This window comes from Callorhinus ursinus, unplaced genomic scaffold (assembly GCF_003265705.2).
Source record: "Callorhinus ursinus isolate GAN/ISIS: 27379988/994484 unplaced genomic scaffold, GSC_fseal_2.0 scaffold41, whole genome shotgun sequence".
Lineage (NCBI taxonomy): Eukaryota > Metazoa > Chordata > Mammalia > Carnivora > Otariidae > Callorhinus > Callorhinus ursinus.
In genome coordinates, this window is record NW_027397103.1 from 9,275,598 (window position 1) to 9,297,327 (window position 21,730).

Below are 21,730 nucleotides of genomic sequence, written 5' to 3' on the forward strand. Positions count from 1 at the left end.
TCTATTTATGGGAGTAATGACACTTGGGATAAAAGCCATGAGCTACAGTTTCACCCCTTTACCCACAGATCTTACTTACCATCATGTTCCCATCCAGGTATGACTGGAAGTAGAGGGATCCCTACTCTAGGTTTCGCCGCAGCATTCCTTTTAGAGTCTGGAGGTGTTTGCATGAGTGTTTCCTTTTCTAGTGCTTCGGTGCCCTTCACGGGCTTACATGACATGCCCGAGGATGAAGTATGCTGGCGGGACGCAGTGGTGGGAAGAGCAATTCATGCATTACTGATGGGGGCATAAAGTAGTAAGCACCTTCCTGATCAAAACTTGGCAATATTTGGGCACCTGGCTGGCTCAGGTGGAGTGTGTGACTCCTGATCTCAGGGTTGTGAGTTTGAGCCCCAGGTTGGGTGTAGAGATTACTTAAAAGTTTAAAAATCTTTAAAAAACCTTGGCAATATTTATTAAAACATTAAATGATCTCATTCTTGGACCAGTATTTTTACTTAAAAGAATCTATCCTGTCGTAGAAACAGTAAATGTACATAGAAGTGCGTAAGAGCATTCGATGCACCTTGCTTGCACAGGACCCAGACCACAATGTACATAGAAGTGCGTAAGAGCATTCGATGCACCTTGCTTGCACAGGACCCAGACCACCTTCTTCTTTTTCTTTCTCTTTCTTAGTAGGCTCCATGCCCAGCGTGGAGCCCACCTCAGAGCTTGAACTCACGACCCTGAGATCAAGACCTGAGCTGAGATCATGAGTCGGACGCTTAACCAACTAAGCCACCCAGGTGCCCCAAATCACCTTCTTATTCTGGAGGACCCCCTCACTATATAAATTTTGATGGGATCAAGGCAGTCTCCTACTGCAGGTGAAGGGGGCCAGACCTGCCCTCCTTCTCCCTGCTTCGTGGCAATGAAGGCGTGGCCTTGGGACCTACTCCCCGGACCCCCTGCCCTCTGAAAATTCCCATCTCAAACTCCAGAGTCCTCAGGAAGCTTCCCAAAGAACCTCCCAGCCGGCTGCTCTTGTGACAGCCTTGGCCACAGTCCCTGTGGCCTGTCTTTGCTTGACTTCTAAAGGTGGGTCTTCAGCCTCCCTGTCCATGTCAGCAGCTAGCTAATGTCCTTTGCTGCTTAAGTGATCGAGAATGACGTAGCCTGCCAAATGAGATACCCTCGGTGTCCCTCAGCCAAGGGGAGGATAGACAAATTACATACACCCCTACTGCGAAAACCCTGGACGGTCCATCTCCAGGTGCTGATGTGTCATTAAATTCACTAAGCAAGTGGGAGATGCGAATGTATACAACAATCCCATTACAACATAGGAATATGTTAGTATGTAATAGAGAAAAGCAGCTGGGAGCCTAATAGGCCAAGCTGTTGACAGTAATTATCTTCAGAGAGCAGAGAATTTTAGAGAAGTCTTTCTCTGTCATGAACTCTTTTTACTCGTGTCATGTTTGAGCTTTGGTTATTTTGCAATTGGCTTATAACCAGAAAAAAAGTGATAATGCCATTTTATTAAAAAGCAGGTGGTGGCTGCATCATAGGCAAAATGTGTGTTCCTCCTGAGGATCTCAAATAACTTAAAAACTCACACAAGCCAAGACTCCTCCTGACAAAGAACAGAAGGAATTTCCATTATCAGCTAACGTGGTGTCCCTGTCTGTCAACAGTTGGCAGTGGGCTCTAGCCCTCTGGCTTTGACATTACGGATTCTTCAAAGAGACTTTATGAACCGATGTGTTTTATTTCACACACTTCAAATTTACATAACACAAATATGCATAAAATAATGAGCCCACGTGTCCCAGGGGCATGAACCACAGACGTGGTGGGTCCTCGGCCGGGGCTGAATTACCTGGCGAGGACACGGTCTCACAGAAAGAGCCATGAAGTGAAAACTGAGGCATCTTAGAGCTGGCTCTTCCCGATGATGATGGAAAGCAAAGATAATTCACCTCAGCCCTCCCATCTCTTCCCTGCCTCTGAGGGGAACAGATGTGTCCAGTCAGTGCACTGAGGTTCTGCCGTGTTGATGACGTCTTACCACCTCTCTGTTGAGGTGTTCCATCGGCAGGGAAGGGGTGCCTCCCCCACTGAGGCTTGGTGAGTCCACAGCTCTGACTCAGCGGGCTGCTGCAGTCACAGGTACAGCCCCCTGAGTGGTGGGGAAAGGCCCTCTGGACAGATAACCAGAGCTCCCTTTGAGGCCTGAGCTGGGGAAGAGTCTGTGAAGATGATGTAGCTGCTCGTGCCGGGGGTGCTCAGCAGGGGCTGTGACCAGCCTGAGTGTGGTAGGACCTCACTAGTGGTTTTGTGACTGGCATCTCTTTGAAAACCCGGAACCCTTCTTTGACTGCAAAATCCCAGGCCAGGTTAGACATATATTCAGTCAGCTTTGTGTTTTGTTCAGCGGCTGCCAAGCTTGCTTGCCCTAAGCAGAAACAAAGAAAAACAGCGATTACTCCCCAACGACCCTTCACAATAATGCTATTAGCAGCGACTAGCATTTGCTAAGCACTTGCCATGTTCCAGACTCAGTGCTAAGTGCTCTGCGTGTATGATTATAGCGCACTGAATTCCTGAAGCATGATGATGGTTTTATTTCCCACTTTACGGACAAGGATCTGGGTCTTAGAGCGGAGGCATGCCCACGCTTCTGGGAGCCAGGAATCAAGCTCAGCTGGACTGCTCCCTGCTCCTTCCCTCTAAAGAAACTAATGAAATCAGGAAGACCCCCGGTTGCTTCTGCTGTCACCAGTGGGCTATTCAGAGTCCTGCACTACCCTAAACTGTCCCTGATGCAAAACTGTTACAGGGTCACTGGGGACCAGATTAGTGGCTGGTCTCTGGACCCCGCTCTGCACAGATCACTGCTCTCTTCTTTTTTAAATACGTGCATCAAGACAATTTTTGAGAAGGATTTTTTTAATGTAAAAATTTTTTAACATTTATTTATTTCAGAGAAAAAGAGCAAGTGTGCGCGTATTCTAGCACATGCATGCGTGCAAGGAGAGGGGAGACAGAGGGAGAGGGGAAGCAGACTCCCCGCTGAGCAGGGAGTCCACACGGGGCTCCCTCCCACAACCCTGAGATCATGACCTGAGCTGAAACCAAGAGTCGGGCACCTAACCGACTGAGCCACCTAGGCGCCCCTTAATGTACATTTTTTAAAAATTGAGGTATAGTGTATATACACCCTCTTTATAAAAGTGTACAATTCTGAGTTTTGTCAGGTAACCAGCACTGTCATCAAGATACAGAATATGCCCATCATCCCCAAATTTCCATGGTGTCCCTTTGTACTCAATCCTTTGCCCCAGCCCCTGGCAACACTAATCTCTCTCTTTTTTTTTTTAATATTTTTTCTGAATCTCTATTTCTGTAGTTGGTCTTTCCTGGAATGTCACAGAAGTATATACATCACAGGGTGCGTAGTCTTTCAGTGCAGCTTTTGGCATTCGGTGGACCGCATCTGACATCCAACCATGAGTGTGTGCATTGAGTCCTTATCATGAGCTTCTTTACAACCAGCTCTCCTAGGTTATTTTTAGCCTTTCCACATTCTAAATACTTTTTTAAAAAGATTTTGTTTATTTATTTGACAGAGAGACAGTGAGAAAGGGAACATAAGCAGGGGCAGTGGGAGAGGGAGAAGCAAGCTTCACGCCGAGCAGGGAGCCCGATGCGGGCTTGATCCCAGGACCCTGGGATCATGACCTGAGCCCAAGGCAGACGCTTAACGACTGAGCCATCCAGGTGCCCCACCTTCCCACATTATAAAGAGACTGTGTTTTCCTCGTTCTCTTTGTATCAATAAATGGATCTTTGCAGAGGCCTGCTTTTCTCCTGGCCCCTGCTGTGGTCAGTTTCCCACGAGAGCCATTTTCACGCAGGTTTGGTGTTAAAGATACTATGCTATTCCTTACAAATGAGGAACCAGATCCATCTGCTACATAGCAGGGAATGCAGGCCACTGGACAAGTCTTTACTCAGCACCTGCTCCGTGCTAGGTATGGAGCTGGGGCCCAGGGATGGGGGGGGCAGTCGGGAACCAGACAGCCCCCTTCCTGGAGGCACACGCGCAGTGAGGATGGAGCACAAGAGGAGCATGAAGCCACTCGCGTGGCACACAGGATCTCGAAACTGTCAAGTGGTGTCTTGATAGCCAATCGGGGACAATCCAATGCAGTTTATGGGTGTAGAGATTCCAGAATGGATAATTCAGAATCCACTCAGCCTATTCCAAGGCACGGGAGCAGGATCCAGTGAGAACACAGTGGTCCCCTAGAAAATGTCTACAGATAGTCAGGCCTGTTTGGCACCTCATGCACCCAGCAGCCCTCTGCTTAATTAAATATTTCTGGTTAGCTTTCATTGCAAAGCCGTAACACAAATTAGGAAAGGGTGGTTAGAGTTAAAGCTGCCTAGGGGAAGGGAAAATATAGTTTCCAAGAATTCCTGCTTATTGAGACCTCTATTATCAGATCAGGGAGGGTTAAACTGGAAATCCTCTGGATGCTGATTTTTCTCTGGACACTGTTTTGCTCACAACTTTGTATTTTGCTAGTATCACCCAGCACAGTACCTGGCTTAGTAGAGGTTCAGATACTTGTGAATGAATGATCAATTCCCCGACTGCAAATGCCTTTCTCGTTAGAATATGGGAACCTGGCTGAGGTCCACATGCTGCCACCAGGCTTGGGGTGTTGACGACCTCAAAGCTAAGACGTTCCTGCAGTACTAGCAAACCTACTGCTGGGCTTCATTTTATTCACATTTCATTTTGGAGAATTTCAAAGATACACACAAATGGAGCAAAGAGTATAATGAATCTGCAAGTGTCTATCACTGAGCTTCAACCATCATTAGAGCCTGGCCAATCTTGTTTCATTCTCTGTCATCCCCACCCTCACTGCCCTGGGTTTTTCTGAAGTAAATCCCACACATCGCATCATTCCATCTATGAATACTTCATTTATGTCTAATAACAGACTTAAAAACACACAATACCATCATCATGCTTAAAAAAGTTAACTATGCCTCCTTGAAGGGCGCCTGCGTGGCTCAGTCATTAAGCGTCTGCCTTTGGCTCAGGTCATGATCCCAGGGTCCTGGGATCGAGCCCCGCGTCGGGCTCCCTCTCCCACTCCCCCTGCTTGTGTTCCCTCTCTCGCTGTGTCTCTCTCTGTCAAATAAATAAACAAAATCTTAAAAAAAAAAAACACTATGCCTCCTTGATGTCATCAACTGTCTAGTTAGAATTCAAATTTCACTATCTCATAAAAAAATTTTTTTAAAGATTTTATTTATTTGACAGAGAGCAAGAGAGCACAAGCAGGGGGAACAGTAGACACTTAACCATCTGAGCCACCCAGGCGCCTCTCATAAAAAAATTTTTATAATTTGTTTTTTCAAATAGGGATCTAAAGATTCAAATGCTATAATGGCTGACGTGTCTTTTAAATCCACCCCCTTTTTAAAGATTTTATTTATTTATTTATTTATTTATTTATTTATTTATTTAAGGGGGGGGGGGAGAGAGAGAGAGAGAGCGCACCAGAAAGGAGGAAGGAGGAGCAGAGGGCGAGGGAGAGGAAGAAAGAGAATCTGAGGCAGACTTCCCCCTGAGCACGGAGCCCTTTGCGGTACTTGGTACTAGATCTCACGACCCTGAGATCATGACCTGAGCTGAAACCAAGAGTCAGATGCTGGACACTCAACCGACTGAGCCACCCAGGTGCCCCTTAAGTCCCTTTTGATCTGCAGATTCCATTTTCATCTTTTCTCTTCCCCCTTGACATTCATTTGTTGAAGAATCTGTGAAGTGTCCCCAAATTTGGACTTGGTGAGAGGCTGTGCCCCAGGGGCCCTATTTAACATGCTCCTCTGAACCCTGTTTCCTGTGAGGTGGTAGTTAGCACTACAGACTCGGTCAGATCCAGGTCTGACTTTTGGGAGAAGCACCAGGAGGCACATAATGTCTGGCTGTCTCTCTCTTGCTGATGTTAGCACCATTGATGCTTATTTTCCAGATCCATTAATGTATTAGGGGTGGAAATTTGGTGATCTGTTAATTCTGTCATTTCGTCTGGGATGCTTTCCTAGAGAGAAGCTTTCTCTCATCAGTTACTTGGTTAGCCTGACCTAGAACTTGTATACGAAAGGCAGGATAAATCCTTCATTTTTTTTTTCCCTTTATTTGTCAATTTTTAGAATAATGGGTTGGTTTTCTGGTGTCTTCCAAAGCCACCAATGAGATTTTGACTCTGTTTTAGTGTTGTTCTTTACTCATGGATGTAAACACACTTGATGGGTTCCCATCCATTTCAGCTTCATCCTTACTGGTGCTCAATGTATCCTGTCATTAGCAAGTGGGGGCCTATTCAGGCTGGCTCCTGGGTGCTATAGATATGACCCCAGTTGTCTTCAACAGCTCCCTCACTTACTGGTATGACAGGGTGCTCCAGGCTCACCTGTAGACGTCCTGCCCTTGAGCTGAACACAGCTACTTCTCTAAGCAGTCCCAGTTCCTTTTGGTGGGAATGGAATTTAGAGATTATGACACGGGGAAAACTGGGAGTATATAATGCTACTAGGATAGCCACCATTTTTAGGACTTTCTGGCAGGTTGTATGTGCTTTCTTTCTGCCCATCTTCCTTTCCACATAGGAAGCAAACTGTAATCTGCCTTCTATCTTCTTAACTAATTTAGGAGAGAGATTATTTCATTTGCTATAAGATCTAGAATTAAAACTAGTAAGATTGTACCATACTGTCATATATATACACATATACGTATACGTATATACATGTAAAGCCTCTATAGGTGATACGTTCTTTTATATATACATATCCAACTCAACTGTTAGCACTTAACTTTTCTCCCCAGAAGTTCAGATGAACAAGATATAATGTAGAACTAACTCCAGCTAGTTAAATAAAGCATTTTCCCATGTATGGAGAAGCACCATCTAAGAAAACACATAATCTTTTTTCTCCTTCAGCAATCCTCTTACTGGGCAATTTGGCAACATCTACAAAATTTTAAAATGCACATACTTTAACTTAGCAATTCAAATTCTGGGAATTTATCCTTCAGGTATATTCACACGTGTGAAAAGGATGTTCACCAACCACCATTTGTGATTGCAAAAATGTGCAAACAATCCAAAAATACATCAGTAGGAGAATGGGTTAAATAAATTAGGCTACATCCATACAATGGAACGTACTATAGAAATCAAAAAGAATGATGTATATCTGCACATACTCATGTGGAAAGGTATCTATGAAATATTGTTAAGTGCAAAAAGAAAAGCAAGGAATGTATCTTATGTTGTTGTAAAGTATATATATGATAATCATATATACGTGTATATCCTATACATACACACAGCATATCCTACACGCACATTCACACACGGCATATCCTACACGCGCACGCACACACGGCATATCCTACATGTACACATACACAAATATTTCATAGGAATCCTTAAGCATAAAAAATTTTAAAATCAAGGTACAAAAAATGCATGTAGGCTGATCACATTTTTGTAAAACTTAGAGCGAGAGACGCCTGGGTGCCTCAGTTGGTTAAGTGTCTGCCTTTGGCTCAGGTCATGATCCCACGGTCCTGAGATGGAGCCCAGCATCAGGCTCCTTGCTCTGCGGGGAGCCTGCTTCTCCCTCTACCTCTCCTGCTCCCCCTGCTGTGCTCTCTCCCTGGCAATAAATAAATAAATAAATAAATAAATAAATAAAATCTTAAAAAAAACCCTTAGAGATAAGATAGATGTACAGAAAAAAATGGGGAGCCCATTAAGGGTGATATTTATCTTTGAGAAATGATACTGAGAAGAAAGGAAAATAATTTTGTATTCTTATGATTTAATTCTTATCATGTAGGTTTTTACTTTAATTTTTTTGTATGTTATGTTAATACTTTTTTAAAAGTTTGGGCATGTGGGTGGCTCCGTTGGTTGAGCTTCCGACTTGTGATTTAGGTTCAGGTCATGATCTCATGGGTCGGAGCTCGAGCCTCAAGTCGGGCTCTGTGCTCAGTGGAGAGTCTGCTTGAGATTCTCTCTCCCTCTGCCCTTCCCTCCACTTGCACATGCTCGCTTGCTCTCTCTCTAATGAATAAATAACTTTTTAAAAGATTTTATTTATTTATTTGAGAGAGAGAGAATGAGAGATAGAAAGCACGAGAGGGAAGAGGGTCAGAGGGAGAAGCAGACTCCCTGCTGAGCAGGGAGCCTGATGTGAGACTCGATCCCGGGACTCCAGGATCATGACCTGAGCCAAAGGCAGTTGCTTAACCAACTGAGCCACCCAGGCGCCCTGAATAAATAACTCTTAAAAAATAATTTTTAAAAGTTTAAATGTTTTAAAGAATACATATATATGCCATTAATGACAGATGGTTGAATTAACTGAATCTTGTAGAATTCTGGCAAACTGGTCCCTCCAAAGCCTCTGTGGCCACAGGGGATTCCTAGGGAGAGAAGCTGTGTGGCTGTGACTCCAACCCTGAGGCAGCATTACCTGGGAGTGAGCGCTTGTAGACTCCTTGCAGGGTTGCAGCCATGCGGAAAAAGGAAAAAGCCATGTAAAAGTTCCAGTTCTCAGGGGGAGGGATCTCCGAGTGATGGCAGTACATCATGAAATACTCCTCTGCGGTAGGGATGCCCAGATGAGTGAAATCACAGTCACGCAAACCTGAGGCGACAGACAGAGCCATCTCTGGGCGGGCAGTCAGTGACCCCCCACCCCCTGTGGCCGCAGGGATCTAAATTATGAAAATCATTTCCTCCCTTGGCAATGAGCTTCACAGCTAGTTCACAGGCTCAACTCCTTATTTCAGCAGCTCTTCTGCCCTCACAAGGCTGGGATCCCGGCTTGAAGCTATTCACAAATTGGCCCTCAAAAGTTTCAGACTAAATTGGCAGTAAAGGCAGGCAGCCTGGGTGGCTCCGTTGGCTAAGCGTCTGCCTTAGGCTCACGTCATGATCCCAGCATCCTGAGACTGAGTCCTGCATGGGCTCCCTGCTCACCAGAGCATCTGCTTCTCCCTCTCCCTCTGCCCCTCCCCCCTCGCTCATGCTCTCTTGCTCTCTCTCTCGCTCTCATGAATAAATAAAATCTTTAAAAAAAATAAATTGGCAGTAAAGGAAGGAATAAGAGGCCTCCACTTCCATCTGGACCATAGTTCAGGGTGGATGCATATTATTTTCCATCAGCCATTTGATAAAAAATGGTACTGAAAGAAAAATCCTGATCCTGGGGCACCTGGATGGCTCAGTTGGTTAAGCATCCAACTCTTGATCTCAGCTCAGGTCTTGATCTCAGGGTCGTGAGTTCAAGACCCACACTGGGCTCCATGCTGGGCATGGAGCCTACTTAAAAAAAAAAAAGATCCTGCCAAATTATGAAAAAATAATTACAACAAATAAACAGTTTTACTGATTTGCTTCATTTGTAACCTTCTCATGGCCTAAAGAAGCATGTAACACATTTTGTTCCCAGGACTTTGTCCAGGAGTATACCTTATAATATAGGCGAAGTTATTCCTACAAAGATGTTCACTGCCTTTTTTGTGAGGGTTGGGGGGAAGTAATATAAAAGAAATCAGAAACAAATTAAATATCCAAATATAATCAAATGTCTTTATAAAAAAGGAATCAAATGTCTTAAGTTAATTCTATTCGATAAAATCCTGTTCCATGATTAAAAATGATGCTGTAGAAAGAATACTTAATGGCATGAAAACATGTCCAAAATACATAATTGAGAAAAGGCAGGCCATAAAATCATAGAATCGCATTTTCATTTAAACAAACGTATGTATGTACGCAGAAAGATGAAAATGTTGGCAATGGTCATTTCTGGGTCTAGCCATGACTTTAACTTTTCCTTTTGTTATCTGTTGGCTCCAACATTTTAAAATAAACTTGTATTTTTAATTTAGAAAATTAAATAGAAATTAGTTGTGTAAAAACATAAGAGGGGTCTGTGCACACATCCTTCTCACTTAAAATACACCCTACCATCTCCCCGCACTGACAGGAATGCATTCCAAGTACATTTTCCACCCAAACCACCAGGACCTCAGTTTCATGTGCCCACACCATCAGCCATCACCGCCACCTTTGTGCCTCGGGTGTTTTGAGAATGGAGCTGCCTCGTTTCCTCTTCCTTGCCCCTGAGCAGTTCCTACCTCGCAGCAGGGAACCAGGAAAACTGGATGGCAGGTAGTGAGCCAGGCAGCTGAAGGCCACGTCTGCAAGGGGGTCGCCTAAGGTAGAGAGCTCCCAGTCAAGGACAGCAAGCACCTCAGGCTTCTCTGGATGGAACAGCAGGTTGTCCAACCTGAATAAGCCACAGAAGGAATGGAGAGACAGCTCTAAGGAAAACTGAGCACTGGGGTGTGTTCTGTGCTGGGTGTCTTCCATTTGCCCCTCCAAATGCACTCCGCACCCTCTCAGCCCCTCGGTGCCCCTGTCCACGAGCTCCCCTGCCCTCTGGCTCCGGTGGGCTCAGCCGATGAGGACACCAGCAGGAGACGGGGAAGGGGGCAGATGGCTGAGGGACGCTGTATTCCTCTCCCAGGGGCCAGTTTTGGTCAGGTAGCCCTCTCCACATAGCAGTCCTCTCTGGGATCCCTCCTTCCCTGTGATGGGTTTAAAACAGGTCTGCAAGTTCTTGGATACTCCTTCCACAAAAGGAAGAGTCTAAGTCTTTGCTGCTTGAAGCATTTGGCTTCTAACAATTATAACACAGGTGGAAGTGATGCTAAGTGACTCCAGAGCCTCGCTCAGAAAAGGGCATCAGCTCCCAAACAGTGCTGTCTTGAAACATACACCTTTGCAGCCCTGAGCCCCCAGGGAAGCAGTCCAGATACCCAGAAGCTGCTATGCTGGAGACACCATGTGGGGACCACAAAGAGACAGAGAGAGGCCCAAGGAGCCCAGCTGTTCAGTCTTCTCTGCCTCAGGGCCAGGCATGGGAGCAACCCCCTACGAGATCCCAGCGCCCAGCCTGACAGCCACCCCAGCTGAAACAAGTGATCCTTTCCCCAAACTGCAGATTCGTGAGCAGAACAACTTCTGTCGTTGTTTGAAGCCGTGCGATTTGGAAGATTTTTATGTGGTCACAGTAACTGGAGCACCTGTGTGCACTTTCAAACCTGGGGGCAATACGACAGCCCCCAGTCATAACGAATTATCTGGCCCCAGATGTCAACAGGCAAGGTGGAGAGACCCTGCCCTAGAAGGTCATGCACACGTAGATCCTTTGTAAAGGGAGTCCTCCTCAACTGTAAATTGGGCTCAGGCCAGCTGCTTAATTTCCCCTTCAACTGCCCTGGCCATAATTTTTCACATCTAGATATTCACCCCTCCTCATAGTCGTGCCTACCTGAAGTCCCCATGCACCACTGTCGTGTTCTGTCGCCTGGGAAGATGGTGGGGCAGCCATTGGATGAGCCTCTCCATCGCGGGGATGGTGCTGGTTTCTGAGGCTCGATACTGCTGAATCCAGGTTTGTACCTGCCGTGGAATATAGTCCCCTGAGGGAAAGAGAATTGGAATAGGTATGCCACTCTAACATCCTCCAAAGGTTTCAGAAAGTAACCAAAACAGTGAAAGCCCTGATAATGCTCTTCTGATGACCTATGAGTTTCTCACAGAATGCTCCCACCACCGTGGCTGGATCAATGTGATGTGGATGTTGTTCCCAGCCACAAGGCCCAAAAACCTAATCCCTGGCCCTCTCAGACTTCCTACAAGCTTCCTAGGAGCCTTTAAGAAATCCCTTTTTGGGGCGCCTGGGTGGCTCAGTTGGTTAAGTGACTGCCTTCGGCTCAGGTCATGATCCTGGAGTCCTGGGATCGAGTCCCACATCGGGCTCCCAGCTCAGCGGGGAGCCTGCTTCTCCCTCTGACCCTCTCCCCTCTCATGCTGTTTCTCTCTCTCTCTCTCTCTCAAATAAATACATAAAATCTTAAAAAAAAAAAAAAAAGAAATCCCTTTTTGGCTGAACAACAGTGGTTGGCTAAACGCATGGACTCTGGGACCAGACTGCCTGGGTGTGATTCCCAGTTCTGCCATTCTCTATCTTTGTGATCTCTGACAGGTCACTTGACATCTCTGTACTTCGGTTTTTCTTCATCAATGAGATGCTCCTCAGAGAGTTGTTGGGAGGATAAAATTATGTAAAGTCCCTGGAGATGTTCCTGGCATGTAGTAAGTACTACATGAGCATTTGTATCATTATTCAGCTGTTTGCTAAGAAACCCAAGAGATACCACCATTGAGAAACTTTTGAGTTATATCTGGGACTGGACACTGGAAGAAGTTCTGAAGTCAACTCGGCTCAGTCAAGGTCTTCAGGTGATTTAACCTCTCGAGCCTCCCTTGCTGCTTCTGTATGAATGTACTGACACCTAAATTCCAAAGGACTGTTGTGAAGGCTAACCAAAATCCATATGTAACAGGCCAAATACTGAGCTGCACAGATGGCAGCTCAATGAATGGTGGCCATATTATTGTCCTGATTATTGTCAACTGGACAATTATTAATTGTCACTGTTAATATAATTAATAAACGTGTCAGCTCCCTGGCTCTAAGCCAAGCCTTCATCTCTCAGCTGAGAGAAAAATGTGTCCCAGAGGCTGAAGGGTTTGAAGACAAGGTTAGAGAGATCAAGCTCCTTCTGTGGAGTTCACTGCACAGCTGGAGCGTCTAGACACCTGCCCTTTGCAAGATCTAGTTGGGCCATGAGAAGTGGAGGTCAAAGTCCACAGGAATGTAATCCAAAACAAATCAAGCCTTTAGACATAACTTCTAGTTTTCAGAATTATAGGAAACAGAAGACAGAAGTAAATGAAACCATAGGACATAATCAAGACAAATATATAAACAACTGACTTAGTCTGTTAAAAAATTCATTGAAAAAAACAGGTGGTGGAGGGACTGTTCTAGATTCCTTGATCAGATCCCGATTTAGCAGGGGGAAAAATTCATTTATAAAAGATATAAGGGGAGGGGCACCTGGGTGGCTCAGTCAGTTAAGCATCTGACTCTTGATTTTGGCTCAGGTCATGATCTCAGGATCCTGCGATTAAGCCCCACATCGGGCTCCACGCTCATCGTGGAGTCTACTTGAGATTCTCTCCCTCTGCCCCTTCCCACCACTCTCTCTCACTCTCTCTCTCTCAAATAAATAAATAAATCTTTAAAAAAAAAGATATAATGGGATAACTGATGAAATGGATCTGAATATGGACTGGGTTTTAAATATTCAGGGAAAATTGTAAATTTTCTTGGATGTGATAATGGTATGGGAGAATGTCCTTATTTTTAGGAAATGCCTACTGAAGTATTTAGGAGTCAAGTGTTAGGGTTAAATATATATTATTGTTAAATACATACATATGTTATTATATATTTAAACACACATATATATTTAAAGAGAGAGAAACAGAGGGAGAGGGAGAGGGAAAGAGAGAAGCAAATATGGCAAAAGTTAACCATATAGTAGTGGGCAGATACAGTTATTCATTGTACTATTTCACATTTCTGTAAGTTTGAAAATTATTATAATAATAAGTCAAATCCAAAAACCACAGGAGCTGAGCCAGGGAGCCTGCGTGGCTCAGTTGGTTAAGCGTATGACTCCTGGTTTTGACTTAGGTCATGATCTCAGGGTCGTGGGATTGAGCCTTGCCTAGAGATCCACGGTCAGTGAGGAGTCTGCTTAAGGATTCTCTCTGTCTCCCTCTACCCCTCCCCCAGCTCACATACACATATGCACACTCTCTCTCTCTTTCTGTCAAAGAAATCTTTAAAAAAAAAAAAACAACCAGGGGCGCCTGGTTGGCTCACTCGTTAAGCGTCTGCCTTTAGCTCAGGTCATGATCTAAGGGTCCTGGGATCAAGCCCCGCATTGGGCTCTCTGCTCCGCCGGAGACCTGCTTCTCCCTCTCCCATTCCCCCTGCTTGTGTTCCCTCTCTTGCTGTGTCTCTCTCTGTCAAATAAATAAATAAAATCTTATAAAAAAAAACAACAACAACCATACACAGGAGTTGAGCCTTTGTGAAAGGAGGCTTTCAGGAAAATCTATATGGATTTGGGACCTTCCACCCCAAACACACCAACCAGCGCTGCACACATTCCTTTCTCAGGGGAAACAGACACAGCTGCCCCCTGTGTCTCTGGCTCTGTTGGCCACTGGTCTCTATCAGGCCCGCCAAGTCATGGAAACATCCTTCCTCAAGCAGACTGCCCCTCTGGGATACGAAAAGAGGATTATGTGCTCCCTGCAGGTCATTGGTGGTAGAAATGTTCTTTATGGTAACTGGACTGTACCTAAAGGATCTTTGTCAAAAGTCCCTCTTAATTAGAAATCATGTTTGTGTGCAATCTCTCTTTTTTTTTAATAAATGTAAATGTGCACTCTTGAATAGATAATACATTCCCATGGCTTGGAATAAAGTGATAGAAGGATGTACAGTAGTCTTTCTCCCATCCTCTGCCCAGCCACTCAGCTCTTCTTCCCCAGAGGCAACCCATGTGACCAGTTTCTTGGAGATATTCACTTGTGCAAGCAAATATTTAAATGTATCTGAATATGTAAATTTATTTAAATATGCCACCCTTTGCACAAAGGTAGTAGCTATTTATAGCCAATGCCCTGCCCAGCAGCAGGATTCCTGATACCACCAGAGAAATTGCAGGTTTCTTGAAAAGGAAGATCTGATGCCTCTGTAGCTGGATCAGTGAACCTGAAGCATGATGAAGCTGCTGTATGCTATCAGGCTCAAAACACAGCCAGTGGCCCTTGGGTCACATGAAATTACATCAGATTTCTGCTCTGCCTCTTTGTGCTAAGAGGTCGGTGGAAGGAGCATCAAAACAGTCTACTTTAAAAATAAAAGGCAAAGGATCCACTCAGACAGCACATGGGAGGGACTTCCATAAGCTGTTGTCTCTCCAGGACAGGATGTCACACTGCCCATCACTGCATCTGCCTGAGGCTTCATCTTCATTCAAAGCACTGGGGTAGCCATGGCAGCAAAAGATGGTTTTTTGTTTTTTTTTTTAAAGATTTTATTTATTTATTTGAGAGAGAGAATGAGATAGAGAGCATGAGACGGGGGAGGGTCAGAGGGAGAAGCAGACTCCCCGCCGAGCAGGGAGCCCGATGTGGGACTCGATCCCGGGACTCCAGGATCATGACCTGAGCCGAAGGCAGTCGCTTAACCAACTGAGCCACCCAGGCGCCCAAAAGATGGTTTTTTTTAACCCAACGTTTACTATTGAGAAAACGATGACAAAGTAAGGTGACTTGCCCAAGGTCCCTGACAAATTAGCATCCAACTTCTGCTCCAGTGCTCTTTCCATCTTGAAACAATGGCTCAATATGGACAACATGTGTTGTCTTTGCCTACTGGCCTTTTTACTGGTGACTAGGTCTGCCAGATAAAATACCGGATACCCAGTTAAATGTGAATTTCAGATAAACAACAAATTTTTATTTCCAAATGAGGTAGAGGTTACCACTAGAGTTGGTATCTCTAGTCAACAGGTTAGAATATGGGGGGGGATGGCATGGATCTGGCTGTACTTAAAGGGATGGGGAGAACCCCCTCAGTTTGGGCTGGAAAGTCAGCAAGCTTTCTCTATGGTAGCAAAGTGTTTCAAACTGATTACTTGTGGGGACTCAGCTCATGTGCCTGTGGAGAGGTGGGGCTTTAGGTGACTTGGCAGAAATGGCAGGAAGGTGATGTACACAGGAGACATACTACAGCCTTTGATGTGGTCCTACGGAAAACACGTTTTGGTTAAAAGCAGAGAAAGAAGAAAACATAGCTGGGGGATTCTTTTTGACTATAGCCAAGAATACATACTGGTCAAAAGTCAAATACTCTTGAACTTTGCAGGGCAGAAAAACTGAAATTCTTTGGCTCGTGCTAAAGTTTGTGCATGGAGACAGTTGGTGATGGTGGTTTTAAAATAGTGTGTGTCTGTCACATTTATAGACTGCTACACTTCAATACACCTGACAAGAAAGAAAAAGAAGAAAGAAAAGAAAGAAAAGAAAGAAAAGAAAGAAAAGAAAGAAAAGAAAGAAAAGAAAGAAAGAAAGAAAGAAAGAAAGAAAGAAAGAAAGAAAGAAAGAAAGAAAGAAAGAAAGAAAGAAAGAAAAAAAGAAAGAAAGAAAGAAACTGACACTAACAATGAGGATGAAGAACTGGAACTCTCAGACAGTAAAAAAACAAGCAGAAACAAACTCTACAAACAAAATACCTTGGCATAATGGCATTTTAAAAGTCTATCCCCTGTTGAAAGAATATTTAGGGAAAGAGTAAAAAACAGAAGATACTGATGCTGAAATGGTCCAGCAAGATCAAAGTTGCAGGGAAGAGAGATTCTGTAGGCCGTGAAGGGACGTATCCAAGGATAATATATCTAGGTAAATGACACTTCCATTAAAATGAAACTGGATTTCCAGGTAGGGGGCTAAGAAGCCCACCTCACATTTAGCAAACACTAGGTGCATTAACACCCTGACATGATGCAAATCCTGAAACGGGCACCAATGAGGAACCCGTCAGCACAAAAGACAAATGACCTCTTGCTCACCATGTTTCCCATAGTCTTCTAGGCCTGCAGCCTTGAGGTCCACACTGTGAATTTTGCACAAGACTCTGTTCATGGCAGTGTATATGGCCCGCCTCTGGCTGGGCTCCAAGCCTGGCAGAGAGGGGTGTCTGTAGATGAGGCCTGGGCAGTATTCCATCACATAGAAGGGAGTGCCAATGACCCTGGGAAGGACACAGACAGGGGGTTTCAGTGGTCCAGCTCATAATATGGCAGGCTGCTAGTCATGGCATTGCTTTTTTTTTTTTTTTAAGATTATTTATTTTAGAGAACATGTGCACATGAGAGAGAAGGGGGAGGGGCAGAGGGAGAGAGAGAGAGAATCCTCAGGCAGACTCCCCACTGAGTGTGGAGCCCAACGTGGGGCTCAATCCCAGGACCCTGAGATCATGACCTGAGCCAAAAAGAGCCAGCCGCTCAACAGACTGGGCCACTCAGGTGCCCCAGCATTGCTCTATGTGTTTGCTCCAAGTGCTGGGGAAGGAGTTCAGACCCAGAGTGCTGGACATTTCCTTTCCTTCATACATCAGCACAGAGGGTTAGAAGTACCCCATCCCCAAACCATCCACACACACAGCCCTGTCTATACGTTTCTGCCAGCATGTCTCTCTTCTGTTTGCTTCACTCGTGGAAGCGACGGGAATGGAGATTAAGTGTGATAATGAAGGAAAGCAGCATGTTGAGAGGGGGACTTCAGAGCCATACAGAACCAGGTTTATTTATTTATTTTTTTCAAAGATTTTATTTTATTATTTATTTGAGAGAGAGAGAATGAGAGATAGAGAGCACGAGAGGGAAGAGGGTCAGAGGGAGAAGCAGACTCCCCACAGAGCAGGGAGCCTGATGTGGGACTCGATCCCGGGACTCCAGGATCATGACCTGAGCTGAAGGCAGTTGCTTAACCAACTGAGCCACCCAGGCGCCCCAGAACCAGGTTTAAATCCCACCTCTGCCCCTTCCTAGCAGTGCGATCATGAGAGACTTACTAACCCTCTCTGGGCTTTGTTGTTTTAATCTGTAAAACTTCAAAGGGTTGTTGTAAGAATTAGGGGAGCAAATATACATGGACTGTCTGGTTCCAATGAGGCTTCAATAAATATCCCTTCTTCTTAGTGATGTTATTTCTATCATTATCTGGTAGTGTGAGTGACACATATACCACCCATAATATTAAGGTGACACAACAAAATGTCATTAATCCATTCTTTAGTCGTTACTAGAAATCAGTTTCCTATTCTAAAAAGTTGTTTTGAAAAGGCTACCATTAAAACTGTTTATCCTGGGTCACCTGGGTGGCTCAGTCGTTAAGCGTCTGCCTTCGGCTCAGGTCATGATCTCAGGGTCCTGGGATTGAGCCCCGCATTGGGCTCCCTGCCCGGCGGGAAGTCTGCTTCTCCCTCTCCCACTCCCCCTGCTTGTGTTCCCTCTCTCGCTGTCTCTCTCTGTCAAATAAATAAAATCTTAAAAAAAAAAAAGGACCACAATAAAAAATTAACAAAAACAAGCAACATGAAACTAGATGGATATAAATTTTTTAAAAGATAAAAAAATGTTTTCTACCAATTTTCACAAAAGCAGGCATTTCTTTATCTTTCAGGATAACTTAAAGATCTGTGAACTTCCAGGGGAGGTTGCTATAAAGTCTCTGTTCTCTCTCACCCAAATTTTGTCTTCAACAAACTGGGATTTGAGCTACTATATGGGCTTTTCTCTTCTGTAGTTTGAATATGTAATGAAAGAAATAAATCTGAACATTACCCTGAATCTTCACAGAGGCCAAGAACTCTGGGGACAGGCACTCCAGCATTGCCAAGGGCTTTCATTATCCTGCCGGAACAAAGAGAAATGAGCAACAATGCTGGCTGAATTGATGAGATTTTCTTGAAACTATTTTTCTGAATTAAAATCAGTACACGCAGAAATTAAAACAGAATTGTAAAAAATATTCAACTGACCCCAAAATAGGCAAGAAAAACAAAAAACAGATGGGAAAAACAAAAAACAAGTAGCAAAATTATAGAACTAATTCAAATATCAATAGTTACATTACATTAATTAGACTAAACATTTTAATTGAGATAGAGATTGTCATACTGCATAGAAAAGCAAGACCTAACTATATGCTGTCCACAGGAGACATTCTTTTTTTTTTCTTTTTAAAAATTTTATTTTTTTAATTTGAGAGAGAGCATGTGTGAGAGGGAGCAGGGAAAGGGGCAGAGGGAGAGAGAGAGAGAGAATCCCAAGCAGATTCCGTGCTGAACGTGGAGCCTGACTTGGGGCTCCATCTCATGACCCTGAGATCACGGCCTGAGCATTAATCAAGAGTTAGATGCTTAACTGACTGAGTCACCCAAGGCGCCCCCAAGGAGGAAATTTTTAAATGTTTTAAATAGAAAAATAACTACTCAGTCATATCACCAGTATTTGGCTCCTGCTTTTGCCTGCCTGGTGTCCCTTTCCTTACTTCATCCTTTACAGGAAGGAAACCCTAAAAGTGTTAAGCCCCCCACTCTGTTCTTATGCATCCTGCTTGTGAATGCTCTCTGACCATTCCCAGAGGCATTATGGAATTCTGGAGTGCTGATTCTGATAATTCTGATAATTCCTGGGCTTTCCTTTGGGAAATGGCTCTCTGTAGCTACTGTCAGTCTACATGGTTTGGGTGGGACTGACCCAATCCCTGGTTCCAAGGATGGGCACAAGACCCAGATTCGGCCAGTCTGAACAATGCATCCTCCTGACCCCAGACGATTGTTCATATTGGCCCACTTAGTCAATCTCAGGAGGTATGCTGGAACATTCACTAAGGTTATAGAGGAAAAAGGAGTGGAAAGATGGAGGGAGAGAGAGAATGAATGGGTCCTGATGATATTATTTGGGCCCCTGGATCTAGTCATGCCTGAAAGATTTAAATTATGAAGCCAATACATTTTACCTCTCCTTTTAAAAAACAAAACACTTCAGTCAGTCTACATGGGTTTCTGTCACTTGCAGCTGAAGAACAGTAATATGCTACCCCAACATGGTAAATATTTTGGTGTGTTCCTTTCTAATATTTTTGTTTCGGTACAGAAGTCTTTTAAAAGAAAATAGTTAAGGGGGGAGCCTGGGTGGCTCAGTTGGTTGGACGTCTGCCTTTGGCTCAGGTATGATCCCAGGGTTCTGGGATCGAGTCCCACATCGGGCTCCCTGCTCAGCCAGGAGCCTGCTTCTCCCTCTGCCTGCCACTCCCCCTGCTTGTGCTCTGTCTCTCTGTCAAATAAATAAATAAAATCCTAAAAAACAAAACAAAACATAGGGGAGCCTGCTAGATCAGTCGGTGGAGTGTGCAACTCGTGATCTTGGGGTTGTGGATCTGAGTCCCATGTTGGCTGTAGAGAGTACTAAAAGTACTAAAAAAAACACAAAATGTAGTTAGGATAGTACTCTATGTGGTCTGTATCTGTTTTTATTACAATTTTAACATTTTTGTGTTATTTAAGTGTACTTTTGTTGGCTGCAGTAACAGCACAATTAAGACTGGGCTGTGGAATCCTGCTGCTCAAGGGTATGAGGCCAAACTCTGCCACTCACACGCTAGTTGTGTATCCCGGGGAATGTTGCTTAACGTCTTTAAGCCTCGATTCCCTCGCCAGTAAAATGGGGATCGTAACAGTAACATATCATGAGTTGTTGTGAGAATGCTTTGGGTTTATTACATCCAAAGCATTTATTATAGTGCCTGGCACATACTATACACTCAGCAAATGTCAGCTGTTACTTTCGTTGTTGTTGTTGCAACAAGTAGATATGCTAAGGTTTAATCATTTCCTGATTATTGTACCATTACGGTGTTTCCACTTTTTTATTATAAATAACATTGTGGTGGCCGTATGAATGCATAAAGCTGTTTTCCCTTTTGAGAATTTTTTTTAAAGATCATTTATTTATTTGACAGAGAGAGAGACAGCAAGAGAGGGAACACAAGCAGGGGGAGTGGCAGAGGGAGAAGTAGGCTTCCTGCTGAGCAGGGAGCCCGATGCGGGGCTCAATCCCAGGACCCCGGGATCATGACCTGAGCCGAAGGCAGACGCTTAACAACTGAGCCACCCAGGAGCCCGGAGAATTATTTTTTATTTTATTTCTTTAAAAAGATTTTTACTTACTTATTTGAGAGAGAGAGACACAGCGAGAGAGTTGAACACAAGCAGGGGGAGTGGGAGAGGGAGAAGCAGGCCTCCTGCTCAGCAGGGAGCCCAATGCAGGGCTCGATCCCAGGACCCCGGGATCATGACCCGAGCCGAAGGCAGACGCCTAATGGCTGAGCCATCCAGGTGCCCCGAGAATTATTTTTTAAACAGAGATTCCTCTAACTGGAATTATTAGATCTAAAAGTGTGACTACTCTGAGGTTTTTAATAAAGTGTGTCATGCTATTTTCCAAAATTCCCCAAATTGTTCAAATTTACATTTGGCATTTTACAAGCAGATACCATATTAGATTTCATCTTCAAATGCACATTTTATTTCTTTACTAAATGGAAATTCTCGGGGCGCCTGGGTGGCTCAGTTGGTTAAGCGACTGCCTTCGGCTCAGATCATGATCCTGGAGTCCCAGAATCGAGTCTCACATCGGGCTCCCTGCTCAGCAGGGAGTCTGCTTCTCCCTCTGACCCTCCTCCCTCTCGTGCTCTCTCTCTCAAATAAATAAATAAAATCTTTAAAAATAAATAAATAAATAAATAAATAAATAAATAAATAAATAAATAAATGGAAATTCTCTGCATTGCTGGATTTTTGGAGTGTCACTGTAGCACTCCAGAATTCCATAATGCCTCTGGGAATGGTCAGAGAGCATTCACAAGCAGGATGCATAAGAACAGAGTGGGGGGCTTAACACTTTTAGGGTTTCCTTCCTGTAAATACAGACCTGTTCCTGTGTGGGCACAGATAAAAGTGCTCGGAAATAGCTACAGGTTTTCTCCTCTGATGACCCCCTAAGGCTTCATAATCATCAGTCACCAGTGCCTACAACACTTGGAGAAGTCAGATTCCAGGAACTAAAAAG

The 21,730-nt window shown here is 44.4% G+C and overlaps 2 protein-coding genes across 2 annotated transcripts in view; one reads left to right on the top strand and one right to left on the bottom strand.

Moving 5' to 3' along the window:
* The window catches only part of BRAP (BRCA1 associated protein), a 91,780-nt gene that overhangs the window by 21,037 nt on the left and 49,013 nt on the right, over window positions 1–21,730 (top strand). The window lies entirely within an intron of this gene.
* ACAD10 (acyl-CoA dehydrogenase family member 10) overlaps window positions 1,740–21,730 on the bottom strand; it is a 34,711-nt gene continuing 14,720 nt past the window's right edge. Inside the window, 7 exon segments of the mRNA XM_025889633.2 lie at window positions 1,740–2,277; window positions 2,280–2,446; window positions 8,563–8,736; window positions 10,235–10,386; window positions 11,434–11,584; window positions 16,664–16,845; window positions 18,440–18,508. Of these exon segments, the coding sequence (XP_025745418.2) occupies window positions 2,155–2,277; window positions 2,280–2,446; window positions 8,563–8,736; window positions 10,235–10,386; window positions 11,434–11,584; window positions 16,664–16,845; window positions 18,440–18,508 (1,018 nt within the window). The 3' untranslated portion in view covers window positions 1,740–2,154.